A 20,436-nucleotide genomic window follows, 5' to 3' on the forward strand; every position below is an offset into this window, starting at 1 on the left:
CCAGCACCATTTGTTGAAGAGGCTATCTTTTCTCCAATGTATGTTTTTGGTGCCTTTGTCTAATATAAGATAACTATAATTATGTGGGTTAGTCTCTGTGTCCTCTATTCTGTACCATTGGTCTACCAGTCCATTTTGGTGCCAATACCATGTGTTTTTTGTTACTATTGCTCTGTAGTGTAGTTTAAGGTCTGGTATAGTGACACCACCTGCTTTACCCTTCTTGCTAAGAATTGCTTTAGCTAATCTGGATGTCTGATTTTTCCAGATGAATTTCATGACTGCTTTTTCTGTTTCTATTAAGAATGTCATTGGGGTTTTGATTGGAATTGCATTAAATCTGTATAATGCTTTTGGTAGTATGGTCATTTTGACAATATTAATTCTGCCTACCAAGAACAAGGGAGATCTTTCCATCTTCTAAGGTCTTCTTTAATTTCTTTCTTTAGCATTTTGTAGTTTTCATTGTAGAGGTCTTTCACCTCTTTCATTAGGTTGATTCCCAAGTATTTTATTTTATTTTATTTTGAGGCTATTGTAAATGTAAATCCCTTTCAGAGGATTTGTCACTGATACACAGAAATGCCTTTGATTTATAGGTGTTGATTTTGTACCCTGCTACTTTGCTGAATTCATTTACTAGTTCTAGAAGTTTTCTGGTAGAATTTTTTGGGTCTTCTAGGTTAGAATCATATTGTCGGCAAATAGTGCTAATTTGAGTTCTTCTTTTCCTGTCTGTATCCCTTTAATTTCTTTTGTCTAATTGCTCTGGCCAATGTTTCAAGAACTATGTTAAACAGAAGTGGTGATAGAGGGCATCCCTGTCTTGTTCCAGTTTTTAGAGGGAATGCTTTCAATTTTTCTCCATTTAGAATGATGTTGGCCTGGGGCTTAGCATAGATAGCTTTTACGATGTTGTGATGTTATCCCTAGTTTTTCTAATATTTTGAACATGAAGGGTGATGTATTTTGTCAAATGCTTTTTCTGCATCTATTGAGATGATTGTATGGTTCTTTACGTCTATTGATGTGATGAATTACATTTATTGATTAACCAATCTTGTATCCCTGGGATGAACCCCACTTGATCGTGGGTTTATCTTTTTGATATGTTTTCGTATTCGATTTGCCAGAAATTTATTGAGCATTTTTGCATCTATGTTCATTAGAGATATTGGTCTGAAGTTTTCTTTCTTTGATGTATCTTTGCCTGGTTTTGGAATCAGGGTGATATTGGCCTTGTAGAATGAGGTTGGAAGTGCTCCCTCTTTTTCTATTTCCTAAGATAAATTGAGGAGTATTGGTATTAGTTATTTATAGGTCTTTGTAGAACTCGGCTATGTATCCATCTGGTCCTGAGCTTTTCTTGGTTGGTAGGGTTCTGATGGCATCTTCTATTTCATTGCTTGAAATTGATCTGTTTAAATTATGTATATCATCATGATTGGATTTGGGCAAATCATATGACTCTAGAAATTTGTCAGTGCCTTCGATATTTTCTATTTTATTAGAGTACAAGTTTTTAAAACAATTTCTAATTATCTTCTGTATTTCTGTAGTATCTGTTGTGATATTTCCTTTTTCATCATATATGTCAGTAATTTGAGTTTTCTTTCTCCTCTTCATTGGCATGGCTTCATTTTTTCAAAGAACCCACTTTTTATTTTGTCAGCTTTTTTCAATTGTTTGTTTTGTTTTAATTTCATTGATTTCAGCTTTGATTTAATTATTTCCTGTCTTCTGCTTTTGGTGTTGATTTGTTCTTCTTTTTCTAGGGATTTGAGATGTAATGTTAAGTCATTTATTTGTTGACTTTTTTTTTTTTTTTTTTTTTTAAGGAATGAACTCCATGCAATGAACTTTCCTCTTAGAACTGCCTTCATAGTGTTCCAGAGATTTTGATATGTTGAATCTGTTTTCATTCAACTCCAAGAATTTTTTTAATCTCCTCCTTGATGTCTTTTGCCACTCATTGTTCATTCAGTAGCATATTATTTATTCTCCAGGTGTTGGAGTAGCTTTTTTATTTTTTATTTTATCATTGATTTCTATTTTCATTCCATTATGATCTGGTAGAATGCAGGGTAGTATCTCTACTTTTTTATATTTGCTAAGAGTTGCCTTGTGGCATAATATATGGTCTATTTTAGCAAAGGATCCATATGCTGCTAAGAAAGTGCATTCATTCACTGAGGGATGAGTCAGTTAAGTCTAAGTTATTGATTGTATTATTGAGTTATATAGTTCCTTTTTTCAGCTTTTATTTGGATCATCTATCCAGTGGTAAAAGAGGTGTTAAAGTCACCCAGAATTATTGTGTTGTAGTCTGTTTGACTCTTGAACTTGAGAAGAGTTAGTTTGATGAATATAGATGCTCCATTGTTTGGGGCATATAAATTTATTATTGTTATATCTTGTTGATGAATGGTTTCCTTAAGCAGTATGAATTATCCTTCTTTTATCCCTTTTGATTAACTTTGGCTTGAAGTCTGATTTTTTGATATGAGGATGGAAAAACCCCTACTTGCTTCTGCAGTCCATGTGAGTGGTACCGATTTTTCCTAACCTTTCACCTTCAGTCTGTGGATGTCTTTTCCTATGAGATGAGTCTCTTGGAGACAACATATTGTTAGGTCTTTATTTTTTAATCCAATCTGCCAGTCTGTGTCTTTTGGTTGGTGAGTTTAGACCATTAACATTCAGGGTTATTATTGAGACGTGATTTGTATCCCCAGCCATTTTTGTTATTTAGCTTGACTTGGTTTCTCCTTTGATTAGTTTTTCCTTTAGTGTAATACCTCACTTTGCTGATTTTCTTTTTTTAATTTTTAAAATTTGTTTTAATTAGTTATACATGACAGTACAATGACTATGATAAATCATACATTTGAATCAGGTGGGATATAATTTCTCATTTTTCTGAGTGTACAGGTTGCAGAATCATATTGATCATGCAGTCACATATATACACACAGTAATAATAATGTCTGTTTCATTCTACTATCTTTCCTATCCCCCTCTCCCCTCCCATCACTTCTTTCTACCTAATCTAAGGTAACAGTATTCTTTTTTTTTTCTCTCACATCTTCATACATGTATTTTGTATAATGATTGTTTTTCAGTTCCTTTTCATGGAATATTTTGCCGAGCATGTTCTGTAGTGCTGGCTTTGGAGCTGTAAATTCTTTTAACTTTGGTTTATCATGGAAGATTTTTATTTCATTATCAAATCTAAAGCTTAATTTTGCTGGATGTAAGATTCTTCATTGGCATCTGTTTCTTTCAGAGCTTTATAAAGTTGTTCCAGGATCTTCTATCTTTCAGCGTCTAGGTTGAAAAATCTACATATAATCTAATTGGTTTCCTCCTATATGCAATCTGATTTCTTTTCTCTCTCTTGTGGCTTTTAATATTCTTGCCTTATTCTGTATATTAGAAATTTTCATTATAATGTGTCTTGGTGTGGATCTGTTGTGATTTTGTATATTTGGCAAACTGTAAGCCTTTTGAGTTTGGTTTTCCATTTCATTCTTCATGTTTGGAAAATTATCTGATATTATTTCATTGAATAGATTGCTCATTCCTTTGGTTTGGAACTCTATGCCTTCCTCTCTCCTAATAACTCTTAAATTTGGTCTTTTTATGCTATTCCATATTTCTTGAATGTCTGCTCATGGTTTCTTACCATTTTCGCTGTGTGGTCCACATTCTTTTCAAGATTATATATTTTGTTTTCATTGTCTGAGTTTCTATCTTCCAAGTGATCTAATCTGTTGGTGATGCTTTCAATTGGTGATGCTTTTAATTTGGTTTATTGTTTCTTTCATTTCAAGGATTTTTTTTTTAGAACCTCTATCTCCCTATTGAAATACTCTTTTGTTTTCTGTATTTGTTTATGTAGCTTTTTGTCAAAATGATCTTTTACTGCCTGTATTTGCTCTCTCATATCATCCTTTAATTCACAGAACATTTTAATTATGTACATCCTGAACTCCTTCTCTGTAATTTCTTCTGCTTTGCTGGCCATGGATTCTAATAATGTGGGTATCTTGATTTGTTTGGGGCACTTTTTTCCTTTGTCTTTTCATATTGCTTGTGTGTCTTCCCTTCTAGCACTGTGGATCCTAGGCATTATAGTGCCCCTGTAGGGTTCTAATACCTCTCCTTTGAGGTGAAGGACAATGTTAACAGATCCTAATATAAACAGTATACACCCTAAAAACAAATGCTTGCTATTAAGACATTTACAATTTGGTCACAATGTACAGAAATGGTAAATTCATTTATTATCTGCAATTTACTCAGTAGGTTTATAAAAGGGTTTACAATTTCTGATGGTGGACAAAGAACTGGGGGTGAGGAATAGGATGATATGCTGAGGAGGTGAGAATATAGTTATTATATCTTATGAAGCATAAAAGAGAAATCTAAAGAGGCAGATTAGTAGCAGAAGTAATTTTCCATAGACAAGTACTAGAAATGGTGGGGGAAAAAATAAAAGATACAAACAAAAGAATATACAATACAACTGTAATATACTATTCAGATGTCCCAGTCCTCAAAATCCTAATACATGCAAAGTATTTTGTTTCACATATGTTGGGGATGTGAGAGCAGGAGAATAGAGAGGGAGAAGAAAAAAAAAATCTTGAAGGAAGAAACAAGGATTGTTTGGGTTGGAGATCAATATCTTTCCTGCTTCCCCTCTCATCCAATAGTGGTGTCCTCTGTTGTTAGCTGGTATATCCGCCCTCAGGAAGGTGAAGATAACCAGGGAGTCGCTGTGCCAGGGTAGCGGCTGCTGGGAAAGGGAGGAGTTAGAGACTGGGTACCTGGCCAGCCAGAGTTCCAAACTAGGGGTTGCCCCCACTAAAGATGGTGATAAAGGTGGTCCAAGATGGAGGCGCCTGCTTTCAGTGATGGGGTGTTGGATATGGTGGGGAGCCAGGCAATGATGTTGGATGTTGAGTTCAGAGACAGCTCAGTGGAGTGCAGTGTGTGGCTGTTGACTGACTTCAGAGCCTATGTGAAGTTCTCGGGTGCAGGCAGGCCACTACGCTTAGGGGACTATCTCCACTGCTGCAGAGTCCCTAGATAGTGGGGACCGGGGGAGCCCCACATTTGTAGATGGGGGTTCTACACGGGAGTGGTAGCCAGAGTTCCTGCACATGGTAAGCTGTCAGGTGGCCTGCGTGGGAGCAGTGTCCATAATTTCTGCTGGGGGTGGGGGAGGTGGCTGAAAGTTCTGCGCCAGTGCTGATGTCAATGGTCCTGCTCCCGGTACCCTGTAGTCTTGCATGGGCGAGTAGTTGGGAGACCCAACCTGACTCTGAGGCCTGGAGCCCTCCACTGGCACAGTGGCCGTGATTCCTGCATGGGAGCAGGAATATAGCTCACAGAGAAGCAGTATTCTCACTACTTGAGACCCAGGTCATGGAGCGACACAACCTCCCGTTGGCCCGCCATCTTGGATCCACAATTTCTTTCATTTTTAAAGCTTTTTAAATTTAACATTTATTGTGAAAGAAGTAATGCTGTTTGAAAAACTTCAAATAGTACAGTTGAAAATGAAAACAGGTCTTTGTGGCTCCACTTACCATACCATTTCTTTTATATAACTGTTAACAGTTACTATAATACCCTTTTAGACTTTTAAAATTTACGTAGAGCTATAATATCTGCACAGACATAGAAATGTATAGTATGATTTCTTTTTACAACAAAAGTGAAGCTGGGTATAGTGGCATTCCCTGGCACAAACCTGTAGTCTCAGCTGCTTAGGAGGCTGAGACAGGAGGCCCTTAAGCTTAAGGAGTTCAAGACCAGCCTGGACAATATAGTAAGACCTGTCTCTAAAAATAAATAAAAGGAAAAGGAAAAACAAACCAAATGTAAGTGTCAGTTTTCTGGTTTTATCTGCTTTGCCATAGTCTATGATTTCAAAAACAGTATAAGTTTGAGTTTTTGCTTTGTTGCTTAACAAAGCAAGTTGTATAACTTTATGTGCCTCAATTTCCTAATCTATAAGATAGGCCAAATAGTAGTTCATATCTCTTTGGATTGTAGAATATCAAATGAAGTATAATATTCATATATAGTCTTGCTATACAGTATATGCTACATACAAATGGCCTTTTTAAAATATATATATATATTTTTTAGTTGTTGATGGATCTTTTTTTTTTATATTTGTATTTGGTGCTGAGAATCTAACCCAGTGCCTCACTCATGCTAGGCAAGTGCTGTATCACTGAGTTACAACCCCAGTCCCACAAATTTTGACTTTTTTTTAAAAGAGATATATTATGTCTCTCTTTAGGGTTCTGTAGTTTTCATTGTATAAATCTTTCACCTCTTTTGTTAGGTTGATTCCCAAGTATTTTATTTTTTTTTTTTTGAGGTTAGGAAGTCAAACAACAATAAGTGCTGGCGAGGATGTGGGGAAAAGGGTACACTTGTACATTGCTGGTGGGACTGCAAATTGGTGCAGCCAATATGGAAAGCAGTATGGAGATTCCTGGGAAAGCTGGGAATGGAACCACCCTTTGACCCAGCTATCGCCCTTCTCGGACTATTCCCTGAGGACCTTAAAAGAGCATACTATAGGGATACTGCCACATCAATGATCCTAGCAGCACAATTCACAATAGCTAGACTCTGGAATCAACCTAGATGCCCTTCAATAGATGAATGGATTAAAAAATGTGGCATTTATACACAATGGAGTATTATGCAGCACTAAAAAACGACAAAATCATGGAATTTGCAGGGAAATGGATGGCATTAGAGCAGATTATGCTAAGTGGAGCTAGCCAATCCTTAAAAAACAAATGCCAAATGTCTTCTTTGATATAAGGAGAGCAACTAAGAACAGAGCAGGGAGGAAGAGCATGAGGAAAAGACTAACATTAAACAGAGACGAGTGGTGAGAGGGAAAGGGAGAGAAGGGAAACTGTATGGAAATGGAAGGAGACCCTCATTGTTACACAAAATTACATATAAGAGTTTGTGAGGGGAAAGGGGAAAAAGAAAAAAAAACAAGGGAGGGAATTGAATAACAGCAGATGGGATAGAGAGGGAAGATGGGAGGGAAGGGGAGGGGGGATAGTAGGGGATAGGAAAGGTAGCCGAATACAGCAGTCACTAATATGGCATTATGTAAAAATGTGGATGTGTAACCGATGTGATTTTGCAACTTGTATTTGGGGTAAAAATGGGAGTTCATAACCCACTTAAATCAAATGTATGAAAGATGATATGTCATGAACTTTGTAATGTTTTGAACAACCAATAAAAAAAAAGAAATATATTATGGATATTTTCTTATGGGTTGCTAATATTTTGAAAATGTTGTGCTTTAAAAATTGTATGTAGGGTTGGGGTTCTGAGTTTTCTTGTTGTGTCAGCATGTTTGTAACAGCTTTGAACAGTGATTCCACATACTTCCTTTCCACCTTTCTGTGTAGTGAGTTGCTAATACTGAGGAGAGCAATATAGTGGGAATGTATTGGCTTCAGAGATGATGGGAAGCAGGGGAAAAAACCTGAAAACCACAGGTTTAGAAAATTATACTACATTAGCAGTTGTAGCTCTACATAAGCCCTTTAAGAAAATTGGGTGGAAAGTAGAATTAGAAGATTTTATTTATAAGGGAGGATGAAATGATTGATTTTTTTAAATTTTGCCAGTCGATGTCTTTGAATAATTTTGTAATTAGAAGGGACAAGGTCATTGCCTACTCTTCATTTTACAATGAAGACATAGACTCAGAATAGTAGGAATATTTGCACTTTTATAGGTAATAATGGTAGAGCTAGGATTAGAATCCTAGATCTGATCCTCGTTTTTCTTCATTCTTGAGAAGAGCAGAGCTTTTTCTCTTAGTTAAAACAACTCTGAATAATGTATGCACTGTAAATGACTTACCTATTAGTACTGTATGCTTGTACTACTTTGTGTGTAGACAGTGATGAATTTTTTTGAAAACAGTAATTGTCAAAAATATTAGAATTGTTGATAGTCTTTGAATATCATATGTCCTTTGTTATTAGGTTTTATATAGTGACTACTAAGAGGATATTGAAAATCAATGGTTATGTATAAAAAATATTATACAATATTCAGTGTGGGTGCCATTTTGTCTTTCAAGCAGAACTTGAAAATGTTTGTGTGAATAAGCCCTTAAAGCCCAGAATTTCATAGTTCTGCCCTTTGTCCCTCAGATTGCTATTTCCTTCATATGAATAGTAGAGAGTAAAACCAATTTGATCTGTAGGTCACTTAAATGTTTTTCCTCTACCTCTGAGCCTCTGGTTTCCAGGGAAATTAAAGCTTTGGACTTTAGGAAGAAGACATGAGTTTGAGGCATGTTTTAGAGGTGGGACTCTTGTACCCATTTTTCAAGCTTATGTTATAGCTTCTGCCTTCTGGAAAATGGCCCAAGCTCTAGAGAGGATCAAGATGTTCTTCATTCCTACCAGACACAGGTCTTTTTTTCCCCAACTTGAAGAGCTGGAGGCGGAGATGGGAACAGGGAGAGAGAAAGATTCTGGAGCTGTCTAGGAAGAGGAGAAGAGTGAAAGGAATCCTCACAGTGCCAGTTATTGATCTAAGATACACAGAAGCTGAGAGATGAAATTGAAATTAGGGTTAGGAGACACTAAGGAAATGGGAGAGCTTTACTAAAGGAGAGGATATATTGGTTTGGAAAAAAATTATAATCTGAATGAAAGATGAGTCTTTATTTATGAAATGCCAAATGACCTTGCTATGGTCAAGTGTAACTGTTCGCAGAATACATTGCATGGTTTCTTTACCTTGGCATCACTTTGAGATATAATTAGGTATATTAAAGAGCTCCTATTAATTTACAGATATCTCTTTATGAACTTCCAGGAGTTTCCATCTTTCTCACTTTCTCTCAAATACCAGCATAGAAGACTAAAAATATTTTTTTTAAAAAACCCTTTAATTATTTTACGTTTTGCTGAATAGATACTGTATTCAGAGCTTAAAAATAATTTTATTACGTGTGTTTTTATCATGTGTATGCATATGTGTGCATGTACCAGTATTTAAGTTTCATGTAGCATTTTATAGAAGAGCCTAGAAACTTTTAATTCTGTTTCTATGGGAAATGCATTCATACTACAGATAAACTTTTGAAACGTATCTGTCTACAAATTGGAACTCCTTTTAATAATAAGACATTTTCCCTAAAGGTGACCAAAATAAATGATTTTAAGATGATCTGTAGTATTCTGTCATTCATGCTATGATCTTTCTTTCCTTCATTTTAATTTTTCCAGTACTGAAGATTGAACCCAGGGCCTCAAGCAGACGCTCTACTAATGAGCTATATCTCCATCCACCTGTTTCATTCTTAACAATAATGGAGAATTAGTTTAATTTAAAGCAAGTATCCTTCATCTTATAATTGTCTTGGGTATACTAACAGTTCTTAAACTGGGGTAAGGGGTATAAACAGAGTAAATATTTCCCAAAGCAATGCTATTTATTGGCTTCAGAATCCCCTATAATATCCCTATTCTCTATAGTTTTCTAGTCTTTTTTTTTTTTTTTGCTGTGAATATATTATACTCTCGGGGATTATGGTCGTTTAAATAGTCAAGACTAACTGCTCTATCACACATCAACTTTCTTATAATAAATGATAGAAGATATCAGATTTCTTGAATCAGTGAAGGGATTTTTGTTTTTTGTATTTTTATTTTTAGGTTTATTAAAAAGGCAAAGTCACTTGTTTCCAATTTTTTGGAAGTTCAGAACCTTATTTCCTTTTATTTTTTCTCTTCATCCTTGCCTTAAGAGTATTATATGTAGGTATCTTCTACTTAGGTGCAATTCATATATAAAATCAACCATTTTTAAAAGGGAACAAATTCAGTAGCATTTAGTACATCCACAGTTGTTCCACAACTACCACCTCTGTCTAGTTCCAAAACATTTTTATCATCTCAAAACCCATACCATTAAGGCATTATTTGAATTCTTCCCCCCAAACCTTAGTGTATCATTTTAAAATTTGTAACTCAGAAGTTTTAAGAATTAATAATAGTTTTTGAGCTATTTTAAGTCCAGAGACATAATACCCTGTTTTAAAAGCAATAATGTGAGAAAATGCACTCATATAGCAATAGAGGAAAAATAAGATCACAAAACTGTACTGTGTGTATGTTTGTAACTATAAAAAAGGGGAAAAGGAACACTTGGTAGGAAACACTCCAAATCAAAGGGAAAAAAGAGGAACATCCTGCATAATTTAAAAACTCTTTGAATGCTTAACTTGGGCCTAAATCTACTACTGTAATATAATTATTTTGTTTCAGAATACTATAAAATTTTGACAAGAGTTGGGCCAGGTGACACATGCCTATAATCCCAGTTACTTGGAAGGCTGAGATAGGAAGGTTGAAAGTTTGAGATCAACCTGGGCATTTTAGGAAGACCCTGTCTTGAAACTAAATGAAAAAGGCCTGGGGATATAACTCTGGCACCCCTGAATTCAATACCCAATTTTCCACTCTAACACACAAGTTTCAACAGTTTTTTTTTTCCAGATTGAGTTACAATGTTTCTTAATATTTGCTAAAACAAAGACTTGATAGAACAAAAAAGCATAATATTGTTTTCCCAGTCCTCCAAAGTATACCTCAAACCATGAATATCTATTCAAGTAAGCTTTGTTCTAATGTACTTTTATTTTTTGTACCAAGGATTGAACCCATAGCACTTAATCACTAAGCCACATTCCCCACCCATTTACTTAACTTATTTAGACAGGGTCTCAGTTGCTGAGGCTGGTCTTGAACTGTGATCCTTATGCCTCAGCCTCCAGAGTCCTTGTGATTACATGTGTGCACCATGGTACCCAACATTTTAATGTACTTTTTTATTGGACTTTTTTCAAACTATAAAAATGTCATATTCTTTTCATGCGAGGCTAACACTACAGAGATGTGCAAATACAAAGCCAATGGTCTTCCCTTACAATAGTTTTCCCATGTACCTGCCTAAATAATTATTAACAGTTTGGTAGGCATTCTTTTAGGTCTTTCTGTCATGCAGCTTACATGCATGTGTAATAGAATTGGACATAGTTCAGTAAAACACTCAAATGTCTTCAAGGACATCCTTGTCAATTAAGGTAAATGTGTGAATGTATTAAGGAAAGGGTTGAAGGGAATTTTCTCTTCCAAAGCTTTCATTTTCAAAAACAGTTCAAGTCCTATTCTGGCCAGATGGGAGAGTCTGTTGGACAGAATGTCACTTTATTCTGCTTTTCCCCTTCCTTCTCCCCTCTTATAGGAATACAGAATGGACATAATCAAAGATTTATTTGACTTATTAATGAGGGAACCAGTAGAATGGTAAAGTTGGTTCCCAGAGCATTTGGGAACTTATATATATAGATACTAAGGAAAGAGCATTGGAATCAAATGGTTAGACTAGATACAAAGTTGGTTAATAATCACAGGGTCATAATGATGGGAGTTTGCTGTCTAGAAATTCTCTCTACAAAATAAAAATCTACAAATTAATCTGTATTATCACAGAATTTGGAACCTAAACTACAGTAAAGGGCAGGTCAAACAGTGGTATTATAATTAAATATCTTTGGAAGAACTTGTTAAAATAAATGTTTCTGGATACATTAAAAGGGTACTTTATTCTTGATTTGCCTTATTTACAGTTTCTTGACTGTGAAAAAGGCTTGTGATGGGTGATAATGCAAGAAAGATGAAAGTAGGCACCAGATTTTTGGAAAAGCATGGTTTCCTACACTAAGAAAATTAAACTTTATTTCTAACAGATGTTTATTAAGTTCCTACTAAGAGCCAGGTGTGATCCTGAGTGTGTGGTTGTACCGTTGGTATCCTGCCCATATCTCTAGGAGGCTGACTAGTGCTTCTCAAGGGGTTTTATTAGGGTATCATCTGAGAAGCTGCTTTTCTCAAAATATGCATGTTCTTTGCGCTTCTTTTTATTTGGTGGTACTGGGGATTGAACCAGCATCTCATGTAGGCTAAGTAAGTGCTCTACAACTGAGATACATCTTCATCCTTGTACTTTTTCAATCCTAGTGTTGTTATCTTTGCCTCAGTGGAATAGAGGTGTTTTAAAAAAGCTTTCCACATGATTTTGTGTGTGTGTGTGTGTAGGGGTAACTGGGATTGAACACAGAGGTCCTCTACCACTGAGCCACATCCCCAGCCCTTTTACTTTATTTTGAGACAGGGTCTTGCTAAGTTGCCAAGGCTGGCCTCAAATTTATGATCCTCCTGCCTCAGCCTCCCCAGTTGCTGGGATTTCAGGTGTGCATCACCATGCCTGGCTTCCAGGTGATTTTATATTGCTCTTCTTTTGAAAAGCATGTACTGAACATATTTTTAATCAAATGAGTAAAAAACAAACAAAAATTTAACCAGAATTTTAAATGTTTTCTTACTCCTCCTTGCCGGTCCTACTCCTGTAATACCTAAAATAATATTACTTATATCTGATTATATCATCCTGATTATAATATTAGCAAGAATTATATGCCATTGTCATGTATTTTACACAACTGAGAGTTACTTTTTTAAAAATTAGGCTTACTCTTCATAACTATAACCTTAGGGTGTTACTCTTACTAAATATACTGAAATAGTTGTTATTTATAGTGGTAAATGACCTGCATGGCAAAGATGTATGATTAGAAGACTAGACTTAAAATAGACTATCATTAACTTGTTGGAGACTGTGGTAAAAGGAAATAAGTAATAAAGGAGAAAAGTATATGTGTTTAACTTGTGGTTAAGCTATTTGAATTAAATAAACAATTAAAATAAGCAGCTGTAGTGGACATGCACTTATATTATTTTCAATGCAGCCGTTTGTATTTGCATTCATAAAGCAAGGTTTTATGACTCATTGCACCTAAACAGCCTCGGAATTTATAACTTGATCACAGGATATGTGTTACAGATTAGGGGAGAAATTGAGAAATAACATGATATAATTGCTATATTGTATTTTTTTTTTATTAGTGTGCCGGTCCAACAAAAGCCCTTGGGTCTGTTTGACTTGTTCAAGTGTCCACTGTGGAAGGTAGGTGGCATACTTGTTACTTCACTACCCTATTTGCTTTTTAATATTTGCCTTTAAGCTTTATGTCAAAGTTTATTGACTTGGATTTGTTAATCATAGCATATAGTTCTTTTCCCTCTCCAATTGAATCTTTTTGTTCTTTGGTGTTAACTGGGAAAATCTATGGAAAAATGCTTCATATTGATACTTAGAAGAGTTAATTTGATTATCAAGATAATCTGTTCGTAATATTTGGTTGGAAAAACAAAACAAGGGAACTTTTTTTCTTTTTTCCTTCCCTCCCTTGTTTCCTTCCTTTGAGATGGGGTCTCACTCTGTCAAAAGAATATAATTGAACTCCATGTTCTCCTTACTTACTTCAATAGTTATCAATACATGGCCAATCTTGTTTCATCTATTATATGTCAACCTTAAAGATAAAAGGATTCCCTTTGAAAATGACCTCACTGTAGAGTTGTTTATTCCTAAGATGTACCAAACGTTTAATTGTTCTATTAAGACATTTTGCTTTCTATGGACTTAACTTCCCCTACCCCACCTCACCCCAGAGTTAATCCCGAACATTTCTTCCCAGTTTTTGGCTTCAAAATGATATTAAATTTTTTTACACTTGTTCTAATATATACTCAAATACCAACCTTTATGTTCTTTTAGCTACAATAGCTTGTTTATTGCTACTGCTCTTTTAGCTTAGAAAATCTACTTTGAAATTATTAGAAGATAAGAAGTCATACCCAGTCACACAGGCTGAAATCTGTATTGTGCTTATCTGGAATATTTCCCCATTGTTATCTTTAGATCCTCGTTGCATGAAAAGAGCATCTTTGTTCACTTCACTTTTTTTTTTAACCCCACATATTAAGTTCTGGAATTGAGTGTTCTTTCCGCAGACACTTAAGAGTACATTGGAAATGTTAACTGCTTCTCTTAATTTTGGCTGTTGTGGTTTTAAAATCTTTAGGATTTAGGAAACTTGAAAGTACTTTGTACAGATAACTTTTTTTTTTAAAGAGAAGAAAAGTAGAAGCATTTAAATTCTGTACTTAAAGAGACACATTCCTCTCCTAGATTTTGAAAGGTGAGAATTATAATGCAATAAAATTTATCTAGTTATGTCTTCTTCTTATCTCATAAAACCTAAAAATCTTAAAGATCATATGCCAGTAAAAAGACCTCACAAATTTTTGAGGAAAAAATTGGAGAATTAATGTTCTCAGTAGCAAGCAACAAATAATTCTCTAGGTAGATTTTTGGAAAAACAAATTGAAAAATGTCTGGACTCTGCAGGTAGACTGTTTCTAATTATAAGCAAGCTTAAATTTAGACATTTGACTTAGCTTCAGAGAAATATGTTTAAGTAAGTAGAATATTAACAGTAGCCTGAATTTAGATATCCATTTTATGTAGCTGACTAGCTAATTTTCATAAAAGACAATAATGGTGGTAAAACATGTAATTCTAGGTGTTGATTGCTAAATGTACTGATTTTTTAGTAATTTTAGTCTACTTGTCTAAAGTTGAATATTCTTTCAACTAGGAAACATAGTTTATCGATAGCATATTTGAGCTACATATTCTGTTGGTCTTCATAATACCTCCTATTTTTTTGTGTGTGATTTTAGTTAGCAATCTCTGACACATACGATGAAACTTTCCCTCTTGTGCTATAGGCCAAAATCTCTATAGTATTTAAAATCCGAAACTCCATGAGGGAAATATTTATTTTTATATAAGCTAGCTAGTTTATATAAAACTGTTAACTTTTTTTTTTTTTTTTTTTTTTTTTTTGCTATGCTAGATTTCAGCCCTTAGCCTTATGCATTCTAGGCAAGCACTGTAACACTGAACTATATCCTCAGCCCTTTTTATTTTGAAACAATTTACTAAGTTGTCAAGGTTGGCTTCAAATTTTCTATCCTTCCTCAGCCTCTCAAGTTGTTGGGATTACAGACATGTGCCACTGCATCTAATTCAAAACTGTTAACTTTTGACTAACGTATTTGGGTATTACCCAGTTACCAGTTAAGATTGTTGATCTTAATGTCATCAATAGTTACACTTCTAACTTTATCACTGACATTTATAGGAACCATTTGAACATCTAGTGTATTTGGAGACTGTAGTATTGTAATTAAACGAATGATCACATGTGCACTATGTAAAGATGACGAGTTTTCAAAGACTTGAAAGTGGTAATGTCATTTATTATTATTGTTCAGTATTAATTTTTTTATTCTAAAGGCACTCCCCATCATAAATAGTACCATTATTTTTCATAATATGGAGTATAAATATAAGAATAGAAATTAACATGATTAGACGTTGAACCTAATAGCATAGTTTGCCTTTTTAATTAGTGTTTCTTGACCTATGCAATGATGTATTATCTCAAAATATTTGCTTAATGTGTCTCTTTTCTAAGCAATTCTGTTGTTTGAATTCTCAAGAAATAGTAGTTAAGCATAGAAAGGAAAATGCTAATAAAATATATTCATTCATTTTGAGCCATGGACTAATATAATCACCTGATAGCCTGTTAAACACAAGTACTATACTGTTACCTCTATTTATAAATAAGAAAACAAGCACAGAAAGATTAATAACTCACCTAAGTTCATATCCCAGAATGTGATAAAGGTTTCTTTTGAACCCAGTAAATGTAGTTTTGGGGCTTATACTTTTAACAGTTATTTTACTTTAAAATTCATTATACTTCACTTGTAGGAACCCATGTGTATACCCAAGAGTTAACTGTATTTAAAACATTTAAAGTTGTATCAAAAAAATGGAAAAAGAACCGGGTGTTGTGGCACACACCTATAATCCCAGCAGATCTGGAGGCTGAGGCAAGAGGATCTTGAATTCCAAGCCAGCCTCAGCCAAAGGGATGTGCTAAACAACTCAGTGAGTCTCTCTAAATAAAATACAAAATAGGGCTGGAGATGTGGCTCAGTGGCCAAGTGTCCCTGACTTCAATCCCCAGTACCCCATCCCCACTTTAAAAAAAAAAAGTCGGGGGAGAGTAAAATTAAATTTTGAATTGAGATTAATATTGCCTTGAATGTTTCCATTTTCCTGGGATATAGAAGGTAGGTTTGAAGTTACCATAACTGTCCTACTTTCCCTAAGATAAGTGTTGCTTTGGGTACAATTAATGTGCTTCATGGTGAAAATGTTGTCTGAACTCTCTAAGCTTGTTTATTTTGGTGCCATTTAACCCAGATTTGTTTTAACTGTTTAAGTAGACTTTGCTTCTACAAATTGGCTGCTTTCTAGGACCTAGCAAGTTTTGTGTTATAAGGTATTCGTAGTGGCAGTGTAGTATTGTGTGGTATTCAGGTAAAGGTGTGGATGACTTTACATGTATACATGTGCATATGAATCCATACTTGATTTAATTTTGCGTGCTTTAATAAAATGATTTATTATATCTGTATTGAAAAATGTTATAAAATTTGTGTGAATATAATCATCCTTTGATAATCTTTGTCCATGTAGAAAAATAAGTTTTATAAACTTAAGATGATTTGTGTTTTATTTGGATTGTTTCCAAATAAATGTGTTTCTGTCTAAGAATAGGTGATTATTCAGGCATTCAAACAAAAGATCTGAAGCCATGTCCATAAAAAAGAGGATTATCCTTTTTCCATGTTTGACTGACATATTTAAGCTATGACCCTGTGGAAAATGGTTGATTACTTTTTTTACAGAACTTACCTTTGGTAGTTGCTCAAGTTGGGAGCTAACAATCTGAAAAATTTAGAAAAAGAAAAAAGTTATAAAAAAAGCATCAGCAGAGAAATTTGTAAGTGATAATAATATCAGTGATACTGACATTGATCTGCATGGGTAATACCTTTGCTTGCCTGGCCCTAGTCTAGTGAACAATTAAAAGTAGACTGCAGACAAGTTAAAAAAAATTAAAGAGCCGAAATAAACTTCTTAAAAAAAAATAAGCTGACCTTAGGGGTTGTGGGTATTCTTGCCTACAATTTGTGAGGCCCTGGGTTGATTTTGACATATTATACATTCATGGAGTATAACTTTCTATTCTTGTGGTTGTACACTATGTGTACTTATACTGGTCATGTATTCATAGAAAAGTAGGAACATATATTCATAGGAACATAGGAAAGTAATGTCCAGTTCATTTTATTGTCTTTAATATTCCTGTTCCTCCTTCCTTCCCTTCATTCTTCTTTGTCTAATCCAATGAATTTTTATCCCTCCCACTCCATTGTGTGTTAGCATCTGCATATCAGAGAGAATATTGGGCTTTCGGATTTTTTGGATTGGCTTATTTCATGATAGTCTCCAGTTCTATCCATTTACCTGCAGATGCCATAATTTCATTCTTCTTTATGACTGAGTAATTGAATGAATGCTTTTATAGTTCTTTCTTGTTTCAATTTAATTAACACTGAATTTTATTATCTGTTTTTTGTTTTTTTTTTGGCGGGGGGTGGTACTAAGGATTGAACCCAGGGATACTCTACCAATGATCTACATCCCCAGCCCTTTTTATGTTTATTTTGGTACAGAGTCTTGCTAAGTTGCCAAGGCAACTTGTGATCCTACTGCCTCAGCCTCCTGAGTCACTGGGATTATAGGTGTGTGATACCATGCCTGGTTTATTATTTCTTAGTACTTTAATTTTCAGAACAATATTTATATTAAAATAAACTTTCATTTGGTTTTTATAAGGTATGTGAATGGCCATGCAAAAAAACATTATGAAGATGCACAAATACCCTTAACCAACCATAAGAAGTCAGAAAAGCAAGATAAAGCTCAGCATACAGTGTGTATGGATTGCAGTAGCTACAGTACATATTGGTAAGTTAATATTTTCTGGAAGTGATGTTTCATATTGTCTGTGTGCAAGTGTGCTCTTATCTTCTTTACCTTTCCCTCTCCCTAAGCCAGTTGCTATTGCCATTACCTCCTTTTAGTCTTATTAGATTTATAGAGGATTGGAGCCATCAGGAGTACCCTTTTTAATTCATTCAGATTTCACTTTGCATTGTTTCTTTCAACTTCTAGGCCTCCTCTTTTTTCCCATCCCTCTGCTCTTTGCCCATCTCATTAAGCTTCAGAGAAAGAAAAGGATTTCATTGTTATTATTCATTATAATTTGTTTTGTGTTGTTTTAAACTGAAGACTAATATAACAACCCATATTTCTACTGTCCACTTAACAATTTGTCATATAATCTTAAAAATTTTATTTTCATTGTTTGAAAGATTGTTTTGACAATCTTCCTTCTCTTGGAGCGGTTGTCTTCTATGAGAGGTAAATGTCAAGAATTTGGTATGTATCCTTTCAGGCTATTTTTTAAAAGTATTTCAACTTTTAAATAGGGGTTAGAGGCCCAGTGTCTTTTGTAATATAATATACATCTTTATTTCATGTAAATGATATTAAAGTAGTGTCTATTTTTGTGACTTAGAACATGTTGTTTGGGTTACAAGTGAGATTTAACAATTCATATCCATTTGGTAATCACAGAAAACATAATTTTTTGGAGTTTTGATTTTGGTGTGAAGTATTTCCTTCCTTCCTTGACTAGCAAAATATGATGAATAGTTCTTGTTTTAATCATTTTAGCTTTAGTTCTAACAGTTGTTGATTTTGAGGGGAAAACAATGAAGATGTTAAAGGATGCCTTCAGAAAGAGATTTTCTTGCCGTATAGTTCTTGAATGTTATATGAAGGTAATAATGGACAGAAAGGGATAAAGTTCAGATACCATTTTAAAAATTACAATTTGTTATATATGACAGCAGAATGCATTACAATTCATGTTACATATATAGTGCACAGTTTTTCATATTGCTGATTGTACACAAAGTAGCATCACACCATTTGTGTCTTCATACATGTACTTAGGATAATGATGTCCATCTCATTCCACCATCTTTCTTACCCCCATACCTCCTTCCTTCCCCCCCGCCTCCACTTTGCCCTATCTAGAGTTCCCCTATTCCTTCCATGCTCCCTCACCCAACTCCAATATGAATCAATATCCTTATATCAGAGAAAACATTCAGCATTTGGGTTTTTGGGATTGGCTTACTTCACTTAGCATTATATCCAGATACCTTTTTTTAATTTACATTTTCTACTGAAGTTTTGTGCCAATCCTTTTCTGCATTTTCTGTAGATTATCATTAGAGAAAAATGCCCATTAAAGGGAAGAAAACAGTCAGTGGTTTTCAGATCTTTTCAACTTTAAAAGGTTTAATCTTACTATTTTTTTTGCTATTGAATAAATCTCTTAGGGTTTAGCCTTTCAGACACCTTCCCGTTCAGTGATCCTTTATGTAGGTGTCTAGACCTAGAAGAGAGAGCATCTAAAGGTACACAAAGATTTCAATTAAAATCAAAGTCTTCCTCAGATCTTTATACAACTGATGCTCAGTTTATTGTTATTGGCTGCTGCAGCATACTCTTTCCTACTAAATTTAAGCATATTATTCAGGCTGTTGAAGTATTTCTGGTAGTTCCCCAATCCCTTAGAAAACTAGAATTACAGAGCTACTTGATTTATACAACCATGTGTTTCAGTATATTTCTGCTTTAAAAATAGCAGTCATTAGCCAGGCATGGTGGTATATGCCTGAAATCTCAGCAGCTTGGGAAGCTGAGGCAGGAGGATCTAGAGTTTAAAGCCAGCCGCAGAAACTTAGCAAGGTCCTAAAGCAACTTGGCAAGACCCTATCTTTAAGTAAAATAATTAAAAAGGGCTGGGGATCTGGCTCAGGGTTAAGCATCCCTGGTTTCAATCCCTGGTACCAAAAAACAAAAAACAAAACAAAACAAAACAGAAATTAGGATCATTGTTGAAGTATCTGTCACAAAATTATTGTCTAAAGTCAGATCAACCTGTGTGTGTACCAGATGTTGAAAACATTCATTTTGATCTTCATTTAGCAATATGCACGAAATGCTTAATGGGCAACTTTGGAAATCTCTATTAAAATGTCTGATATATCAAGTTTGCAATTGGGTGTTCTTTCTATTGGTAAGATTCTGAGGAAATAGTGATTATCTGAATGGAGTGGAATTAAATATTCATAGGGCTCTTTAAAATATAGACCATATGTTTTAATGGATTTACTTTTTATATTTTAGGGGAATACTTTTTTTTACCTTGAAATTGAATTTAATTTGTTTTACATTGATACAGTCTGCTAAAGTATATGTCGTTTCATGGATGAATTGGAATTAAATGGAAAATCTTGAACCTTGGGGGGTGTAGACCATGGTGGAGGCTTTTTGGCCAATTGCCAGTCTTTTGTGTGAAGTTATACAGAGCTGCAAGTG

General features: G+C 34.6%; 1 protein-coding gene across 1 annotated transcript in view; it reads left to right on the forward strand.

Moving 5' to 3' along the window:
* Usp3 (ubiquitin specific peptidase 3) overlaps positions 1-20,436 on the forward strand; it is a 93,247-nt gene that overhangs the window by 21,824 nt on the left and 50,987 nt on the right. The window contains exons 2-3 of the mRNA XM_076850906.2: positions 13,050-13,110; positions 17,815-17,946. Of these exons, the coding sequence (XP_076707021.1) occupies positions 13,050-13,110; positions 17,815-17,946 (193 nt within the window). The remainder of the gene's footprint in view (positions 1-13,049; positions 13,111-17,814; positions 17,947-20,436) is intronic.

Source organism: Callospermophilus lateralis, chromosome 3, assembly GCF_048772815.1.
Source record: "Callospermophilus lateralis isolate mCalLat2 chromosome 3, mCalLat2.hap1, whole genome shotgun sequence".
NCBI lineage: Eukaryota > Metazoa > Chordata > Mammalia > Rodentia > Sciuridae > Callospermophilus > Callospermophilus lateralis.